This window comes from Amphiprion ocellaris, chromosome 20, assembly GCF_022539595.1.
Source record: "Amphiprion ocellaris isolate individual 3 ecotype Okinawa chromosome 20, ASM2253959v1, whole genome shotgun sequence".
Lineage (NCBI taxonomy): Eukaryota > Metazoa > Chordata > Actinopteri > Pomacentridae > Amphiprion > Amphiprion ocellaris.
The window spans coordinates 9,887,290-9,907,538 of record NC_072785.1 but is presented as its reverse complement, the minus strand read 5'-3'; the positions used below and the strand labels follow the sequence as shown (position 1 = coordinate 9,907,538).

The 20,249-nt window shown below is 39.2% G+C and overlaps 1 protein-coding gene across 2 annotated transcripts in view; it reads right to left on the bottom strand.

Moving 5' to 3' along the window:
- The window catches only part of uggt1 (UDP-glucose glycoprotein glucosyltransferase 1), a 35,310-nt gene extending 16,566 nt beyond the window's left edge, over positions 1-18,744 (bottom strand). For both annotated transcript variants that reach the window (XM_023274938.3, XM_023274939.3), the window contains exons 1-18: positions 18,614-18,744; positions 14,407-14,545; positions 13,996-14,075; positions 13,442-13,572; positions 13,240-13,352; positions 12,988-13,162; positions 11,853-11,949; positions 11,667-11,745; positions 11,300-11,400; positions 7,815-7,914; positions 7,642-7,702; positions 4,818-4,909; positions 3,468-3,618; positions 3,088-3,207; positions 2,915-3,000; positions 2,433-2,568; positions 2,163-2,294; positions 649-813 (exon numbers count right to left, since the gene is read on the bottom strand). In XM_023274938.3, the coding sequence (XP_023130706.2) occupies positions 649-813; positions 2,163-2,294; positions 2,433-2,568; positions 2,915-3,000; positions 3,088-3,207; positions 3,468-3,618; positions 4,818-4,909; positions 7,642-7,702; positions 7,815-7,914; positions 11,300-11,400; positions 11,667-11,745; positions 11,853-11,949; positions 12,988-13,162; positions 13,240-13,352; positions 13,442-13,572; positions 13,996-14,075; positions 14,407-14,545; positions 18,614-18,644 (1,989 nt within the window). In that variant the 5' untranslated portion in view covers positions 18,645-18,744. The remainder of the gene's footprint in view (positions 1-648; positions 814-2,162; positions 2,295-2,432; positions 2,569-2,914; positions 3,001-3,087; positions 3,208-3,467; positions 3,619-4,817; positions 4,910-7,641; positions 7,703-7,814; positions 7,915-11,299; positions 11,401-11,666; positions 11,746-11,852; positions 11,950-12,987; positions 13,163-13,239; positions 13,353-13,441; positions 13,573-13,995; positions 14,076-14,406; positions 14,546-18,613) is intronic.
- Between the last annotated feature and the right edge of the window lie 1,505 nt (positions 18,745-20,249).

Genomic DNA, 20,249 nt, shown 5'->3' with positions numbered 1-20,249 from the left:
TGCTTACTGTGCTTAAATGCCTTCGCAATCCTTTGAAAGAAAACATTTGGCTCCTCTGAGTGCTGGGATGACATTAAAACGGGGAAAATGACAGATGGCTCGCTCACAAAGATCCTGCCTTAAAGAGAATTTATTTTATGACTGCAGTCCTAGACAGTGTTCAAATTAACTTTTTTCAATAGCTCGACTTAAAAGAAAGAAATTATCTAAAGCTCCTCTCTTTATCTTTTAATTTTGAGTAGATGTGTTTTGATCACATTATATTCTGGAGCAGAAAAAAAACACAAATAAATGCTTGTTAACTGCTCTAAGGTCTGCATTTGCAAGGTCTCAACTTAAAGCTGCATCTGTAAAGACAGAAATTAATTATTGGTGACAACAATTATCTTTTTGATGAGGTTAAACCTGTTTTTATTGCTAAAATTGGAACATATTTACACTTTGTTGATGGAATTATGAGGAAGCTCATTTCATTTTCTTTACAGACTTCATGTAGATAAGAGAACATCTGAACTGACTGCATGACAGCATTTTGTGCAGAGTAAACACATACAGTATGAACATGTGTCGATGAATTTAAAGTGTTCAAATACGCATCATTACTGGCTATATATTAAACTGTGCGTGTGTGTTTGTGTTGTAACTGACCAGGTAGACGGCTCTCTGGTAGAAGGATGTGGTCTCCAGGATCTTTTGCATGGTGACGGTTTCCAGTTCATCCGGGTCCAGCTGTTCCCGCTGGTAAGGTATTCCATTGTACATGACCACAGGCAGAGGTCCCACTCCTGTCTGCTCATAGTACGCCCGTCCTTCCTGAAAGAGGAGGTGGAAATAATGAACACATGGTTAGTTGTTGCACATCAGAAAGGCAGTTCTTTTTATAACCACAACAAAATTAGAAAGTGATTATAATTACGAAAGCAAGAATGACAAAACTGTGCCCTGAGAGAGGTCAATAAAACGCATGCATGTATCAGGCTGTGCGTAATGCGCCTTAACCTTTAGTCTCTCTGATGTTCTCAAACTCTAAAAAACTTTGAGGCAACTTGTCTCAAATGCAGCTAAAAAACTTCTAACAGAAGCACAGAAATATGAAAGACATAATACATGTTCTAAAGTCTCCAGTAGGTCAAAGAAAAATATTATTCAAAACCCCCGCTAGGACCAAATGGCTTTTCTGGTGTTCTTTGACCTTCTAAACTTTCAAAGAGTTAACATGGGTCTACTGACAATTCCTAGGGTCAGTTTTATGACTGTTTGACACTTTTCTTGCTCACTGTTGCCCTTCATTCAGATCTCTAGGTTAGCATTTATTACTTTTTGCTCTCACTTGAAAGAGAATGATCTGAGAAAAAACATTTATTTGCAGAGTACCACTGCAATGAAGCCAGACGGTGATTAGCTTATCTTAGCATAACAACTGGAAATGAGGGAAACATCTTGTCTACCGCTGTCTGTTTTTTGCTTCTTAACTCTGCTGAATATTATTTTTACCCCTAGACAGCACCATGCTAGCTTTTTCCTCCCGCTTCCAGTCTTTATGCTAAGCTAAGCTAACCATCTGTACAGATATAGGAATGGAGAATAGAGATTCCCTTGTTCCTTTATTATTTTTAATGACTTATTTTCCAATTTCAGATTGCCTTAATTATTCTTCTGTCGTTTCTCTTTATTCTACATCCTTCTAGCTTCTGCATCTTTACTAATTTTAAAATGGCCATGTATATACTTTCATTGTATCAGTAAAGGCTAAAATGTTCATTTTGACTGCAAACATCAACAAAATACACCGCTCAAAAAAAAAAAGGGAACACACACACCCACACCCACACACACCCACACACACCCACACACACACACACACACACACACACACACACACACACACACACACACACACACACACACACACACACACACACACACACACACACACACACACACACACACACACAATATAACAATAATTCAACTAAACTTCTGCGATATCTATCTGTCCAGTTGGGAAGCGCAAGTGATTGTGAATTTCCATTGTCCATTCTTACATCATTTTGTTCTCAATAAATTAATGAAGCATATCAATGATTCACAAGCTACCTTAAACTTTTTGAGCAGTGTATATTAGCATCCAGCCAAGTGACAGCACATCCTGCCCGACTCACCTTCCTGTTGCTGTCGTAGCTGGAGTCGGCCCCAAGAACGCTGCTGACCTCCACGTAAGGAAACCTCTTCTCCAGCACTTTGACGACCTCCCCAACACTCAGCTGTCCACCGATTGGCACACGGTTAAACATCTAGAGAGAAGAAGAAGAAGGGATGGGTAGAAAAACAAGAGCATAAAGGTGATTTGTTTCATTAGACTGCAAACGTATCCATAGTCCCAATGCTATTAGTCAACTCCTGATTGCAGCATTTGTCAAAAATAAACTCACCGAGATGACGGCTTCAAATGCACTCTGACTGTCCACCTCATCGCTGATGTAGTTGTAGGCTCGAACCAGTGCCACACCCGCATCCTGCATGCCGTCTATGTCGTCTTCATCTGACACCACAAACACCAGCCCGATCCTAAAACACAGAGACCAAGTAAGTTTCTGAAATAACTGTTAAAATGCAGAGTGTGTGCTGCCTGCTTCATCAGTATTCAAGCAGACTGACCATCCCGAGACGCCACATGCAAACAAACCTGCTTGACAAAACACCCAAATTAAAATGGATTTTAACTTAACATCCCAACTGACTCCAACTGCACTGCTGCATCTTTTTTAAATATATACTTGTTTAGCTTGTGGAATGTGGTATATTAAAATTCTGAACAATAAATAATAAAGTCACTGAAAAATACATGTGAAGTCTAACATGCGCAGAATCACTTTGAAAGTTTACGGTGCACCCCTTCCCTTAAGACACCCACCTGAGGGGAATATTGTTAGCGTAAAACATCTCTGCGACGCTCAGCAGTTCGGCAGCGTTCTCCTGAGTTGGATCCAGGATAATCACCTGTAACAGATGCACGTTAAGCATTTTTCGCAAACATTCAGATCAATCTGAATTCACAAGGGGTTGATTAATCAGCAGCCATCTTACCAGATTGTGAAAGTTCTTGCGGATCTGCCTGATGACTCCTGGGAAAGTCGGCCTGAGCAGCTCCTGCACGTTGTAGGGCCACGAGCTGTACCTGTGGTCCGTCTCCAAGTTGTTAATCCACTAAAAGAAAGAGAAGCAATTGAAGAGGAAACAGTTGAAAGGGAGTATAAAGAGAAGCAGACAGGGGCCAACGAGAAATCCTGTGTCTGAAACCCAGGCAGGAGGGTTTGAAATGCCTCCAAATGTGTTCAGACAGAAACCTGATTGTAGTTTGCTGCAGAATAAAAATCGTACACAAACAACATACTGCATTTTTTTGGGAGAGTCTCTCATGTGCTGCAACATTTTTATGGCTTTGCTAGTATGAATGTGTTCCTTACACTGATGGCAGCGTTGCGGATGTCGACGGCGTAGTCGGAGTCAGAGGGCTGGACGTTGAGCTTCAGGATATCGTGAATATACGGCGTCTCGATTAGCAGAGAACGCAGACCCTCCATCACTCTCGCTTCACTCCGCAGCACCTCAAACACACTGCAGGAAATACAGGACCAAGGTGGAGTTAGTGCAACTAGTAACATAGATACGTGTGTTTCTATATAAAGATGGATCGTAAATGTAACGTGAGTGATGTGTACCTTTTAGGGCTGAACAGCTGAATGAAATATTAAATAAATCACAATATGTTCAAATGGAATATCCAGATCAAAGGAGCTACAATCTTTTCATTAAGCTAAAGTATGAAAAATATCATTATGAATGAAGCATTGTTAATCATTTTCTCCAGAAATAAAGACAGCGTGCTTGTTTGGTAGAGACCATAACAACAATCCCATTATCTTCTTTATATTTGTTTTGGCAGAAAAGAAATCAGTTCTCATATTTCAATCTGTCAAAACAGAAGCAATCATTTTTTTGGGGTCACATCTTTCATTATTTTAATTATTTGTCTAGGCTATTTTGAACACTGAACAGCAGGGGCTCAAATTCAATTAAAAAGCCCTTCCAAATCCAAATAAAACATCTGATTTAAATGAATAATGCATCACTAAATTGACACTAATGCATTATTAATTAGTTACAATTTAGCTAATTACACAATAATTCCAGCAGATTTGCAGCTGATTAATCAATTGGTTGATCAACGTGACATGAACCAAGAACACAAATGATAATCACTTTATATTTACTGGAGCAAAACTGCATAAAATTTTCCGAGTTCATGGTCTGAAATGCAAGAATTTTTGGCTATCTGACACATCGGATAGTAATTTCAACATATTTTGGACATTTCTCAGTAAGCCAATTACATGTTAGGTCTATAACATATCAGAAAATACTACAAAAATGTGCATCAAAATTTCCTAGAAGCCATTGGACATCTCAGAATGACTTGATTTGTCAAAAAAACCCAAAAACAAAGCAACAACAGTCCCAAACCCAAATATATTCAGTCTACTACAATGTTCAAACTATGAATTAATTGGCACCTTTGTTTGAAAAATGACTTGACTTGATGGGCAGTTGATTATCAAATTAGCTGATTAAGTGCATTTTTCTGTGATTAACTAATCAAGTAATCAATGAATGGTTGCAGCTCTTGACTGAATGATAACATACTGCAGACTGCAAAAAAATAAAACATTACAAGTGCATTTCTGTGCATGAATGTACAGCTTAATGGGACTTTAATATGATCAGCTATATATCAATGTATGAGTGTGTGTGTGTACCTGAAGATGTCTTGAGTGTCCAGATCTATATGTAGCCCATTGATGAACAGGGCTGAATCCCCAGGCTGCAACCCCAGAGTTCCTTTGAAAAACTATTAACAGAGAAACGTCAACATGACTAAATATCCTGCTCACATCAAACCCTAAATCTCCCCGTTAGATGCCAGCTGAGCAGATTGCCACACGGTGCGGCTCGTAGCCTCAAAGTCGGCCATCCCGTAGTCAATTACACTGTAAAACTAGAGGCAACAGTCAACACAAAGCTGTAACAAGGCCTGCTGACAGCTCCAAACAAGCTCTGACAGCTCTGTTCAAAGTCAGTCTGTTTAGAGCAATCAAACCCCACACTAAACAAATCTAATTATTAGAGAAAGGGTGTGTGATTGTGTGCGTGTCTGCGAGAGGCTATATGTGTTTGTGTGTCTGCACAGGCAAAAGGAAAGCTCAAAGTCGTTCTGGCGCAGTCAAATCTCATTACAGAAAGACAAAGACATCAGATTAATCATACTCCAGACACCGCAATTACAACAAGACATGATTAACACAAATATTGTTCATCCCGCTTAAACTGTGTGTGTGCGAGGGAGAGAAAAAGAAGTGCACGTGTCCAAACTACTTCGATAAATAATCATTTCTCGCTGCAGGACTCAGTGCGCCTGCTGAATGAATCACCGATTCAGTAATTAGGACGTTTGTCTGCTCACCCCCACCACCCACCCAAACTCCTGTCTGCACACCAAGATAATGTGAGCACAGCTTCAGGAGAAGGCTGAGGAGGCAGGGAGGGAGGGTGAGAAAACATCGACAAGAAAAAGGGGTGATTACCTATTCCATTAGTGAAGGCAAAGCCAAACACATTGTCAAAACCGAATGCTTTTCGAGTCAGATGTTGTTTACAATCTATCACATAATAAAAGGTGAGAGGAACAAAAGGAGAAACAGCGAGTGCAGTTCTCATTTTGAGATATTTCCCTGCAGACTGAAGCTAAGCGGCTAAGAGGCGATGGTTGCGGCTGTATGCAATAATGCTATCTGTTTTTCTTTACTCTTCTCCTTTATTGGATTAGATTGGTAAACAGCTAAACCTGAATTATTCCTGACCACTAGGCGACACAGTCAGCAGGAAAGGAAACGTCCAAGCAGAGGCTGAGGAACGACAGCAGATGAAGATGTCAAGCAGCGGTGATAAAAAAAGAAAGTTTTCCCAAGTGAAGCTGCCGTCTTGTAAGCGAACATCTATAATTAGAGTAATTAATCTTATGAAAAGGTAATTCTAATAAGGTTGTTATTCACAGCCTGCTTTTGTAAAATGCAAGAAATCTACAGTAGCACTAAGAATTTGTTTTTTTTCTGCAACAATCCACCAGATTTGCATTGACAGGATAACAGCGAACTGATTATGCTAACTACATTTTTCTTCCTCTGTAGTCAATAGAGTTGTCACTTTTCATTAGAAATTCAACTTTCTGTTCAAACAAGGCAACAACACTCATCTAATGGGATGATAATAAAGCTATAACAACGTGTTTAACACCATTTTAAATTGTTTTATTGCTCACCAGAGGGCGCTCTTTAAATGACATGACCCATTGATGCCCTATTGGACACTAAACAATCTCTCTAATAACAATGGAGGTGCACACTGGCGAGCAAAGCTGTAATAATTAGATTACCTCAATCGAAAATCCAAACAAAGATACGGCTGCTTTCCTACTTCGTAAAAAGTAACTGACTTACTCCATGACCGCTATAAATCTCAGGGCTCACCTGCTGCCGCCTTAATGCATTTAAAGCACCAGAAACAAGTGGAGGAACTGTATAACCTTGTCTTGCTTCTCACCATCCTCAGACCTGATAAGATCACTGAGAAAAAAGTGAGATTTCCATGCAGCCAGCTGGCATTGTCTCAGACAGTATAAGAGTCCCAACGTAACCTGTTGTAAGACGCCACAGGGGGAAATATGCTAGAAGACATTAAGACTTTCTCTCTGACCACCGACAGATGGGCATCGCTTGTGGGTGGAGTGGGAGGATTACATCGTGTTGAATGAATTTAAAGGAATTACATGCTAGCTTGAATTCAGCCCTAGAAATCAAAGCCTAATATATCTTATTCCTTCATGCTGTAAACCTCCACAGTTGCAAAAAGCGACATCATTGTTTCATCACACATGTAATGGCTGACATGTGCCTTCGTCATGATAAACATGGGCGCTGTAGTCAATCCTACATCCACATTAATGATCACCAATCACACACACCAGAGCACCAGGTGTGTGTAAGTCGGGAAGAACGTAGACCTCACAAAATGTTATTTTTATGCCTGTTTGAGTAACGTTTCCTTGACACTGCAATGCCTTGATATTCTAGAAAACTACCTGACTGTTTTTAAAAATAAAAACAATCTACTTGAGATCCGTTATGAGGGAATAACATTCTTAGTAAGAACCTTAAAGGCCACAGGCACTAAATGTTGATTTGATTCAGTTCAGTTTAATTTTTATAGCAAAATATAGAGAAACCCAACAAATCTAAAGTTTCCTTTTCATTCCAATTGGAGCAAAGAAACTCCTCTCTGTAAGTAAGAAACCTCCTGTAGAACCGAGCTCAGGGAAAGCAGAGATCTGCCTCGATTAAAGGGCTGTTGATTTTTTACTTTTTATAGTTTTTAATAGCAATATGGAACACATAGAATAACACCATATAATAATTCATAATTCAATGCTACTCTGATTCCATGGTCTTAGAAAGGAAGACAGTAAGAAGGGATGATAAGTGTTGATAGATGAAGAAATAAAAGGTGAATGGACGAACAAACACGTACCTTTTGGTTCTCGCCGATCTCTCGGCGGATCTCAGAGTTGACCACTGTTTTAGTGATGGACCTGAGAGGGAAAAGAGCAAACTGAACTGTAAAACCGCAGACTGGTCGATATCTATACCAACCCAAACCTTCTTATTGTAGCTGCTGCTCCTGTGTGTGTGTTTCTTGTGTACCTGGCTTTGGTGGGGAAGTTCTGACTGAGGTCTTTCATAACATTGAGGGCATCAACAGCGGGAGCAGCAAGAATGCGAGCTGCTGTCTGGAAGCTCAGATCTATAAAAGAAAAAGTGGGTGGATGGGTAGGCAGGCAAAGAGGGCAAAAACAGGGGAAAGAGATGAGTGGACAAAAGGAGTGAGGAGAACAGCGAGCACACAGGAGGATACAACAAAACAGCAACACGAAAAGAAAGTATCAACAAAAATCAAAGCAGCGTGAGCATTTGTCAGTTTCTACTCGGAATAAAAAATAAAAAGGCAGTTCAAATTTCTGAAGCTTAAAGTTTAAAAAGAAATAAAGAACAGGAGGTGCTTGAACAGCCAACTGGTACTGCAATGATGGTTAACTTTGATGTGGCAACATAAGAGTCTACTGTTGCCTGATCGCTCTGTGATTCTGCTCCAAATAGGCACTGCAGTGTTATTAGCTTTACAGTGTCAGAGTGAATACGGTGATGTTTAACAAATACAGCATGCACACTATCTTGGCCTGCTAATAGCAATGTAAAACAGGACAACACTGATGTCAGTGTCATTTATTTTTGCAAGTTGTACCAAAAACCTGGACAAACACATTTCAAAAGACTCAAGGTCACTTAATTTATGACAATTAATCTTAAGGGGAACATAAATGTCTGTAGTTAGTGAGTTGTTTTATTCAGAATGAAAAATGTCAATCTGCTGGTGGCACTTGAGAAAAATCCATGAATGCACATCTAAAATATCTTTGTGGCTGAAAGCAGGGCTGAACGATTAATATTTTCACAATTGTTATATGGACAAGTGCATAATCCAGATTTCAGGAACTACAGTTTTACTACAGAAAAAGGGCAAATGTGCCACAACAAACCATTTTAGACAAAACAGTACGATTCTACAGAGATGCTCTGGGCCTGTAAGTTATATCCTCGTATGTAAAGGAATGTAAATCTTTTGTACAGGCTGAAAAAAGAAACGCAAATGTTACTATTCTCCCTAAAATCACAATCACAATATCTATGATATCCAAAGATGCCACTACAATGATAAAAACAGAATCTGAATAAGACATTATTATCATGCTTGTCTCCACATCTGAAGCCTTAATTCAAAATATCTTAAAGCTTAATGCACAAATAAGAATGTAGACTTGAATATACATTTACATCTGCATACATTCAGATAAAAATATTCTTTAGTTAATAACTGTAGAAAAGATTTAAGAGCATATAGAGCCGTGGCTTGAAAGGAAAGCAATGGTCTGGCGAAGATTATTTCAATGCAGTGAGCATCTCTGTAATGGTGTTGTAGCCTGTGTGATTATTAGCCCCTAGAGGTCTCCCTCTCTTTGTAAACAGGCTGAGCTAATGAGCCCCAGCGGGTTAGAAGATAAAGACAGACGCCTGCACGACAGTCTGACAGTTGAGCTCAACCCCCTCATCCCCTCACATCCTTTATTCAGCACAATCAAAGCAGCTGCATGCTCTCATCCTGACCGCACCTGGTGACAGAAAGGGTTTTTTTAATGCCCGGGAGTGTTTTAAAAAATACACGTTAACAAGCAAAAAAAAAAAAAAATAGAAAACTAGTAGTTTGTGTGCGGTGAGCAATTACAGCCTATGAGAGTTAGTTTGAATACATAATCAATACATGATGTAATCCTGATCAATACCGCTTTTATGTTGCTGCAGACAATGATTTCATATCTTTAGGATATTATGGCTCAAATGTATCATGAGGACGCTGATCGACCACAGGCATCGATCAAAGATCTCTACAGATAAATTTTCCGCTGCTAGTTTGATGCAGTCACGGAACAATGCCACTGTTTGAGCAACAGAATCTGACATTAATTTCTTTACATGTATTTATGATTAAAGTGCGACTTGAATAAATCAAACTAGTGAAAAATAACTCATCAGCAGTGCATCTGGGAAATGGTTGAAGAATTCCCCCACTGGGATTAGTTAACTTTCAAAAGCTTTCCATCTGTCAAGTGTGATGAAGCGAGTGTGGTAGATGTTTAAAACCCTGCATCATAAAAGGGAATTTAAATACAACAAAAGACCTGAAGTGCAGTTTTAGAGTGCTTTCACACATGCTGTTCGGTAATTTTATCCCGGAGACGACCACGGAAAAAGGAAGCGCTGCTGCATTTGGGTGAGATATGCATTCATAATGATATTTTTTTACAAATACGCCAAGAGGAGTAAAAGTGAAGTGACGGAGACGGACAGAAACCTTATTAAGTGAACGGTTTCAATGACAACCAACATGCAACATCAGGGCTATATGAACCCACATAGGGAAATAAAATAGTATTAACTGGCAGCAATTTATGCAGTTCTTAAGGTGCTTTATACATTTATTTACTTGATGATAAAAATTAATACAGCCAGAATTTTAAAAGAGTGTTAAAGAGATTAAAAAAAAAAAAAAAAAAGACTATGTTCTGGGAGCTACATTTTCTTCAGAGGAAATCCTAAAACACATTTAAAAAAAGAATACACTGATATCTCAACTCATTTTCACTTTCTTACTTGTTGGAGAAAATCCCCGCAGTCATGTGGTGACGCCAAATAAATTGCCACGTTTCACACATTATCTTAAATAAATGTGCCTGCTGCTCATAAAGATTGCTTTTAAGGCTGCTTTCTTAACAGCTCCAAATGAGCAGATCACAGATATAATTTAAAAAAAATAGTATCTTAAATACTATGATTGGTCTGCTTGAAAGTGGGATTCTTTTTAGGTCTCGGTCCAGTTGTTTGGAGTTTGATTTACAGCTTCTATTTCAACTTAAATTAACCAATTAAGCTGTCAAACACTCAGATTTCATTTGAACAAAACCAAACAGTTGTGAAAGAACTCCTTAAGTTTCACTCACTATTGTTACATTTAAATCAGTAGTGAAGTACAGCAAAATTTTTACTTCACGTGGAGGTTTTTGCTTCTTGTCATTGACAAAGTAAGGTATTTCAGAAGCATATTGTGTGGCCAGATTTCTGACAAACTGTAAGGACATAAAGGCCTCTCTGGGTCAGGGAACAATTGATTTCATTTTGATGGAGACCTGGGATTTTTACCATTAGATAATTATCCTTTGTCAGCCATATCTATGAAACTTAACAGACGTAGAACTCCGGCGGGCATATTTACAGGATCATAAAATTGATTCCTTGAAAATCTAAGTGACAGAAATAATGTCCATAGGTGTTAGCTGTAAGATGAGAGGACCTCACAGTTATATTTTGGCCTGTCGCGATGTTGACTCCGCCAGTTTTGGTGTGTTTGTTTCAGTTTACTGTACAATTATTGAGAACAGATGTAAAACCGTAAACAGACACTTCCTCACACGGCCTGCTTGTATTGACAAATCCAATGATTCAGTAGGAAACAGCAGAAAAACTGAAAAATTTGCTGAATGCTGAAAGAGGAGAACATGATTTGGAAGGAGGCCCACCTTGCATTTGCCAGACTTTCAGAGGTGCCATCTCATTGGTGCTTTCTACTAAATGCTTCCTCAACTCCTTTAGCTGTTCTTTCAGCTCTGGGTAGAGGGTCCTGGTGAGGAGAAAGGCAGACACAGAGGGAGTAAATGCATCTGCTAACTGACTCATTTGCTAATTAAGAGAGAATGGTTGGATTCACTGATTGATCTGGTTATTTTCAGGTTAGTTTAGCAGAGATATGGTCATTGGCTGTGAGGGTATAAAGTGTGGAGGAAACAGAAAGAGACGAACAAAGCCTGGCTAGGGTGAGCACTGCAGAATTCCTGGAGCTAATCCAAGCTTTGAATTTTTATCGTGGCCTGACGCAGCGTCACTTACTTGAGTTTGCCAAAAAGGAATCCCTGGACCTCGTCCACTGGATCATTCTCCCCGATCACTGTCGCATTCACCTCCGCCCCTGAAACCACAATCAATTACCTCGATATTCACATCAGTACTTCTCTGGGATTACATCGTCGTGGGCATGTGTGTATTGACAGCGTGTATTCCCGTGAGTGTGGACACCTTGGACTTGTGTGTCGTCTTTCGCCTTGTACTCCTGGCTTTTGATGGCCAGCTCCACTCCGTATCCAGACAGAAATACTTTCTTTCCACTTGAGTTCTGGAGGAAAAGGAGGAAAACAGTGTTTAAAAAAAAAAAAAAAAAAAGACGGGAGGGAAAAGTCGTCCTCATCCCTATCACAAGTGTGTCACATCCCTTGATGTGCCTTGGCACGCCACTGAGGATGTATTCAAAAAAGGCTTAAACACTTGTGCAAATGCATTCAAAGGCACAGACACTGGTTAAGTCAGTTTAACAGCAATCAAGCTGTCCAATTTATTTTTTTCCAGCTGCACTGATGACAAATTTAACAGTGTTTCTGTTGTTGTAAAATGCTCGATTAACTTCCTTGTATTCATCTCACTTGCATAAAAAAAAATCAATCTCACCTGTATTACAAACACATATGCTTGCTAGCTACAGTGACAACTTTCAAGTGCATACAAACAGCTGTTGGTTGCTAAGTACAGAAGACACTAACAGTCCCCTGACTGGCCCTGAAGCTATGAAGCAAAAACTAAGAGTCAAGTGTTACCGCCTTTCTAGAGCCCAGGACCTCATGCCTAACAGACAGATGGTGAGAATAATTTAGCATAATCAGAAGGAGAGGAGAAAAAGCGGCATGTGAGGGGAGAAGCAATCAAACTTCAACTTGGAATGAGAAACTGGAGACACACTTCATCCCAGGTGTAAATGAGAAGCCCACTTAAACAGCAGAAGTTCTTTAAGTCGACTGAAAAGACAAGTGCTCTCATCATCTGTCCTCATGTTCACATATGGGAGCCGCTCAACACAACTACTGTCTTCCATCTTGGACAAACACGTATTTCTGCTGGAGTAAATTGGTCTCAGTGCCTCAGGAGTGTTGGAGTGAGATGACAGTATTTGCTCATTTTTCACAACTTGTCCTAAAAGTTGCTTCACTTTTCAATCTTTTTTGAGATTAAACCTGACAACCAACTACTTCCAAGGACTTTTCTTGACATTGAAAACATCTAATTTAAGGATAACACTTAAAGTCACACTGTTTTTGCTATAATCTTATCATTACATCGTATGAAACCAAAGCAACACTGCTCCTGTGTGTGAAATACCTACAGCCAGGTAATGGCGGAGCACATAAGTCACTGAGCCTTCGTGGACTTTAGATAAAACGACTTGGTGAAGCCTCTGGAAATCCGGTTTCCCAAACTCAGCATAGAGAATGACGACAGGAGCATCTGGATTTGATCCTGAGTATTTATGATCACCTTTGAAAAGGTATGGCTTCGGCCTGCAAGAGACACAGTGATATCGGCCATGAAATATCATTATTCTTCCTGTGCTTTTCTTGTACGTGTCTTTGTTTACCTTTCTTGTGCTGTTTTCAGAAGTGTTGCTAAACTTTCTGCATCACACGTCTTCTCTCCATGGACACTGAAAAAAGCTGAGCAGCCTTTAGGAGGAGGTTCAGTGGAAGCGATCTAAAAATACAATACGACGGCAGAATTATCTACACGATCCAAATAACAGGCATGTACAAGCCTTCAAAAACAAGCCATCCTGCTGTTACCTGCTGGAAGGAGTGGACTGTTGCAGAGTAGGCTCTCAGAGAGAGGGCAAACTTCAGCATGTTTAACTGGACGGAGCTGAGCAAGGCACTGGCTCTCTTCACTATCAGCTCATAGTAGGCCTGATCTGTGTCTGTTGAGGACAACACACACACACACACACACACACACACACACACACACACACACACACACACACACACACACACACACACACACACACACACACACACACACACACACACACACACACAAGCAGCATGTCAACACTGTGATCATTTGACAGTTTAACTACTCTTCTCAAATCTTAAGCATCACCTCTTAAATTCTAAGTCTAACTGCTGTGTTAACACACGTAGAGGCACAAACTAAGTGAACAAGAGTGCAGTTTGCAGTTCCATTCTATCGTGTTATTGCTTGCACAAGTGCTGGGCTAAAACACTGACGCTGCAATTACAGCCAAGATGCTGCAAACACATCATAAATTCAGCTGCCTACAGCACAGAGACTAAAAGTGAAATCTGGTCTTGAGAGTCCGAAAGCAGTTTTACTTTACCGTCGTGCTCTCCTTCTATGTTTTGATTGGCCTCTACAAAGTCCCAGAACTTCTCCTGGCTCTCCTCTGCAAGGAACTCACTGAGGGGAGAAAAAAAGAATACGAAGGTGGCAGTTTCAAAAGCTGTGAAAGTTTATACAATACACACTGTGTGCAAAAAAGTTTTTTTTTTTTAATTTTGTTTGCCAAAGTCATAGAACAGTGTCAGCTACAGCAAACAGTACAGCATCTGGGGTCATTACGCATTCAGCATCTTGCTCAAGGACACATCAGATAGACAGAAGTTTAAACTCACTTAGAGGACAGTCTTAGAATAATGCCCCTCAGGACACTGACTTATCTATTATCTGTTTCAGAAATTTAAAGTCAGCGGCGAAAACGCTGCAACTGTTAAGCGGCGCGGTGTCATACCTGGCCTCCAGAAGCAGGGGAGTATCGGTCCATTTGGTTGTAAGAGTGGTGGTGACGGCCTTTGAGTCGGCACCCGCAGACGTTGCAGAGAGCAGCGAGAGCAGCAGGATCCACCAAAGCCACATCCTCAAGCCTACACCTGAGGAAACAGAGGAGGGAGGCATGAGGTGGGGAGTTAGATGAAGAATTACAAATGAAACCTACACAGCAAGAGAAGAGAAAGTAACATCTTCCCTGTTGTTGTTTTTTTTTGATGGCACCAAAAAGCATCTAAAATACAAATGTGACTGCAACTAAAGCACACTGGGGGAACACAGGGATCTGATCAGTCAGTCTATGTACAAAAGCGATGTTACGTTTTGTCAAGTATAGTCAGTTTTGTTTACGTGGCGTAATATTACCATTTTGCCCTCAAGAGGCTTTACAATCTCTACAGTGTTAAAGACTTTCTATCTTTAAACCCTTGATTCAGATAAGATAAAGCTCCAGAAAGTAAACAAACAACAAATCAACAGGGGAAAAAAAATGAAAGAAAATGCAGAAAAAGCAACAAAGGAGGGATCCCCACTCTATTTTTTCCTCATTTAAAACAGCTTTAATGCTTTTATCTTATTATATAATTCTAATTAAAATTATGTTATTACTATATTGTGATGTGAACTCCAGGTTTGAAGTGTGCATTCATCAACCATCAACTCACCAGAGTCATTCTATGATAAAATACATTCAGCAACCGTCATCACGTCATTGATTCACACAGTTTCACAGATAATATTATATTTATATTACACTATAACATCACAGAAGACAAATTACTCTCTCTGGGAGTGCTCTTTTCCTGTGGGGCCATTACATTTAAGTATGCTGAGAGTTAGTGTGCTAAACAAGATTTGGAAGAACAGTTTTGTTAGCGAGCCAAAACATTTCTGCTATTCTAAAAGCGCCTGGGGAACTTATTACCGAAGACAAAAATGAGGGTTGTTTCAAACTTGGCGTACCATTTTCATTTTAATGAATGTGTACATGTATTATATATCCCTGTCTTTAGTGAAGTCTTGTGCCACTCTGTATATTGTGACCACAATGTATAGTGTAGTTCTGACCACACCATGAGATCTAGTATTCAGTTACAGCATGCAGATAGCAGAGCTTCATCAGCTTTCTATTGGATCATATGAAGCTGGTATCATGGCCTGATATCAAATTAAATTAATAGAAAACAAAATTAAGTTCTGAAATTTTTGTCTATTTGGATTTTGGAGTCACATTATAAATTTTAGTGGGAGACCTTTAATTGCTTCACAATGTTCCTGTAGCAGGAAATATCTCTATTAACAATTCAATATTGCTTTCAGCAGTGCGACCAAACATGACCAACTTGCCAAAAACAGTAGGATACTGTTAATTTGCTAAACAACTCTCACACCATTTTGAAGTCTTTACACAGGGAGAGGTGCCAAATCCTCTCCTTTAGGTGTACGAATGAATGTGCATATTTGCATATTTAGCAGGTTTTCACAGACAGAACAAACGTAAGCAGGAGGCCACATCTGGTAATCGCTGATCACTCGACACACTTGTAATATTCCCTAGGATGTAAATTATAAATTAAAAAGGACAATTCATCTAAGCTGAATCTACACAAGGTTGGATTTCCAACTGAGAAAAGCTGGCACCTGCCCAGGAACCTGCAAGAACCTGAGTTCCACTCTGAGTTAGCTGGTTTTGGTGATTACAAATATGATATGTTTACAGGTTCCTAATTTCCTACTAATTATAAGGAAATATTGTCTCAACAGCAATGTAACTTGGTAAAGTTTGTGACACCTTTGTGAGTTTAGTTTTTAGGCAGCACTTTAAAATGAAAGGCAACGAGGTGTATACACAGAAGGCAAGGTAAATGGGCCCAGATGTTTTATAAAAGCCCTGAATCTCTCTTTTTCTCTGTCATTCAAGAAACATATCTACTTCACACTTCACTTAAATGACTAACACATACTTGAAAGTCATGGATATAAGAAGTTTTTTTTTAAATACAAAGGGTGAAGCCAATGAGGTTAAAGGAGGTGGAGGAAGAGTTATTGTTTGTTGCTGTAAGTTATTTGGCTAAACATGGACACAATTTGCTGTCAGCAACATCAGCATGAAATTTGGCCTGATTAATATTATGTGGGGTATTGTGCTATAGGGCTTTATGGGTGAACTTTTCCCCTTACCAACACCTTCATCTCTTCTACTGGACTATTAAAAAGGTTGGTCATCTTCTTTACTATTAAACACAATTATTATTAAAAGCTACAATGAGTATTAATAATCTATAACATACACCAATATCACTCTAGGTGGTAGCTAAAATTGGCAACCCTGAGGTCCGCACTATGAAGCAGGACTTGGGTTTAGAGGTAAGTTTTCAGGACTATAATGGTTGTTCACTTCTTACATCACCATGGTAACTTATGCTGAACACGTAACCTTCTCCGGAGCAACTTAGTAACTTCATTTCATTCCATTTCACTGTTCTATATGCCTTTGCTCGCATAAGCCTCAAACAAAAACTAATTAAACATGAAAGCCTTATAGCCTACTTGTTTACCTTATAAGATTTGCAGGTATTTTATTTACCAGTTCAATTATGTTTTAATATTTGTTCTCTACTTGCTCTAAAACCTTTTAACACTTCAAAGGGTGCGGCTAAAAGAGTGAGCCTAAAATTGTCCTACACACCATAAGAAGTGGATGTGAGATTACTGAATTCATCCTCAACATCATAACAAAAATATTTTTTATGCTTTCATTTATTTTATTATTTAATTATTTACCCTGTAAGCAATTTGTCTTTTTTGTGAGTAGCATGAATGGACTACATCTGTAATTACACTATACAATCTTGAGATGCATGATGATAATTAAAGTAAATCCTTTTTTTTTTGCCAGGTTTTCCTCCTGAATTTGGATCCAGCCCCTGTGATGCTTTTAGCCTGTATTATATTAAAAATTCCTCAAATTGGTTGAGGATTACAGTTTGTTCTTTTTACGAGAAATATGCAGCTCGGGACCTTTTCCATGTTTGCAGTAGCTCATCTGTTGCCAACTCTGCCACTTATATGTGAACGTGTTCAACACCAGGTTCAGAAACGCAGAGATTCCTTAACCAGTTAATGAACAGCTTTGTATGAATGCGTAGCGTAATTGTGGTTGTAGTAAACAACAGGCTTCATAGCACAGAGCCCTAATCTGGCTACGTCCCTCTCAAATATTTCAGACACAAGACACATCTTTTCATATGATTATAGCTGAGTAAATCACCACATTTAAGACACATTCTAAGGCGCACGCTTTCAGAGCCACTGGTCCAGTTATCCTGCACAGACTGTGATATTAATGTGGATTATTGGCAAAGCAGAGAAAGAAAGTAAGATGGCATCACTTTGTATAAAGCACTGTCTCACATTAAACTTAACATAGTATTGTACTATGGTCAAAATCTAAGATTTCTGGCCTTGGCTCAGACCACCCCAATGTTTTAGGACCCTAACAACTCCTCTGGACACAACAACCATTATTTTGTTTTATGTTTAGACAAATTTTGGACTATTAAGGAAGACACAAGGTCTGAACAAGAGCAGAAAAAAATGGTGGAGAAAAAGAAAGAAACCTTAGTCACGATATCAGAATCTTGGACATTTTCCTATCATAATTCTGCACATTACTTCAGGTATTTCACAACTGAATAAGATATTCTGCACCTGTGGAGATTTTGGCAAGTAAACAAAAGCCTCCGTGAACTCTGTCCAATGGGAAAGTTCAGCGTGGCTCCTCCATCCAATGAGCGCAGAGTTTGGACATCCGGACCGTTTCAACGACGATCCTCAGAGCTGTCACATTAGCTCTAACCGTGAGCTAACTGCAAACTGTATTATCCTCATTATATCTGAAGACTTTATTGGTTTAAACGGCTTTAATGTCCGTTGAATTTACATCCAGAGTGAGAAACCTATAGCGAGCTAACGCTACATGACAACTGATGCTAGCTAAAAGGCACAGGAGCTAGCTAACTCCTCCTGCACAAAAGAAAAACTGCTCGATTTCACCCGTTTCTGTTCACTCACAGATACCTAATGCCATAGTCTGTATAAATCAATAATAAACACTCTTGAATACATTCACATATGGCTCAATAACGTAAGAATGACTGATTTATTCTCACCGAAGCCGGCTCCGCAGCTTCCTGCATCCATGATCCGCTGAGAGTAGGTGGGTCCTGACAGCGGGATTAGGTAACCGAAAATGCTGCCTGTTCAAAATTACAGAGCGCTTCTGAGCATTAAACTATTCAGCAGTACTGCAATGTGACTTGAGTATAAAATAGCATATATCACAGAGAGATAATTAAAAACTGAAGAGTGGGTAAATGGAACCTAAAAAACTAGTAACTTAACAGCCCAACCCCTGCCTTCCAAACTAAAGAAAGGTAATTTATTTGATATTTTTAGCCGGTTTAAATTACCACTTTTATTGTTTTCAGGTAAAATTGAAAGTGTTTGCACTATATTCATTTTTTTTAAAGTGACAGGAGTGTGAAAATGGAGATTTAAGTGAATGAAAAGACACCAAAGTCATGCCACAAATAAGCAAAGAGCTCACAATGCACTCTATGCACTGCACATATATACTAGTATGTTCTGAAGTCATATCTTTAGATTTGCTAAAACTTACATAATGTATTAGTGTCATGTAACATTTGAAGTTATGAGCCTACAGAGAGCAGGACAGTAATTACATGTATATACAGTGGTATAGTGATCCACTGAACAAAAATATAATTGCAGCTTGCAAATAATCTTCATTTCTGTTTAGAGGAAAGTTAAAAACTTCATTTCTATTGTCATGGATTAAATTGAACCGATGATACATAAAACATTTTGAGCAGATTAATAGGTAACAAATTCTTGACCATTAAATAAAACTACACCTTAGTCAGATGTGGCTATAAAGACAATAATCAGACAGTATGAGCAATACAAACGCATTCCTTTGAGCAGTGACTATGAAAAAAGCAGCTTAAAATGTAGCTTTATTTAAATGACATGATGCCACAGAGACAAGAGAAAGATGGGAATTGATTACTAGCATGCTGGATGCTGACATGTCAGTTTGGTCCATATTTAGGCACTTAAATGTCCACAACTGCACCATTTGTCGTCTAAGAAATTGTTTCAGACAGCCCTGGATGGACGTGTCTGACAATGAGATCCTGTCCAAAAAAATGCCCACCAACTTCTCCAAGCCCTTCAGAAAGAGTGGGACAATATTTCACAAGCAGCATCAGCAACCTTATTAACTCCGTGCATCACAGATGATGTAAATGGTGGACAGACTCGTTGCTGACTTGTGTTTTCTAGTCTATGACCCCATTCTCCATCTGCCCATTATCAGCTCCAGTATACTGTGTACTTGGTTGTTTCATGACTGCAGCTCTGTTGTAGCGATGCTGTGTGCCGGAACAACAACAACTTATTCTCATATGTTAAGATTTTAATAAGATATTTCAAGCAGCATTTATATTATTGTTCCATATATTTGGGACTGCACATATTAATTTGAAAAGCAACTCAAGGAAATGAGGTCTGCTGTATGCACAGTGTGACAGCCACGGGAAATAAATCCTGCATTCAGAATGAGCCAACCTGCCCCTTTGGTTCAAAAAATTTGTTAGGCGGTAATGAAAAAGTAGAGGAACTAAAATCCCCTTTATTTTGCAAGGAACACCTGGGAACGTTTTGTAAATCTTTACCTTGAGTTTGTGTTATATCTGTTGGATAGACTGTCCCTTTGGGGCAGAT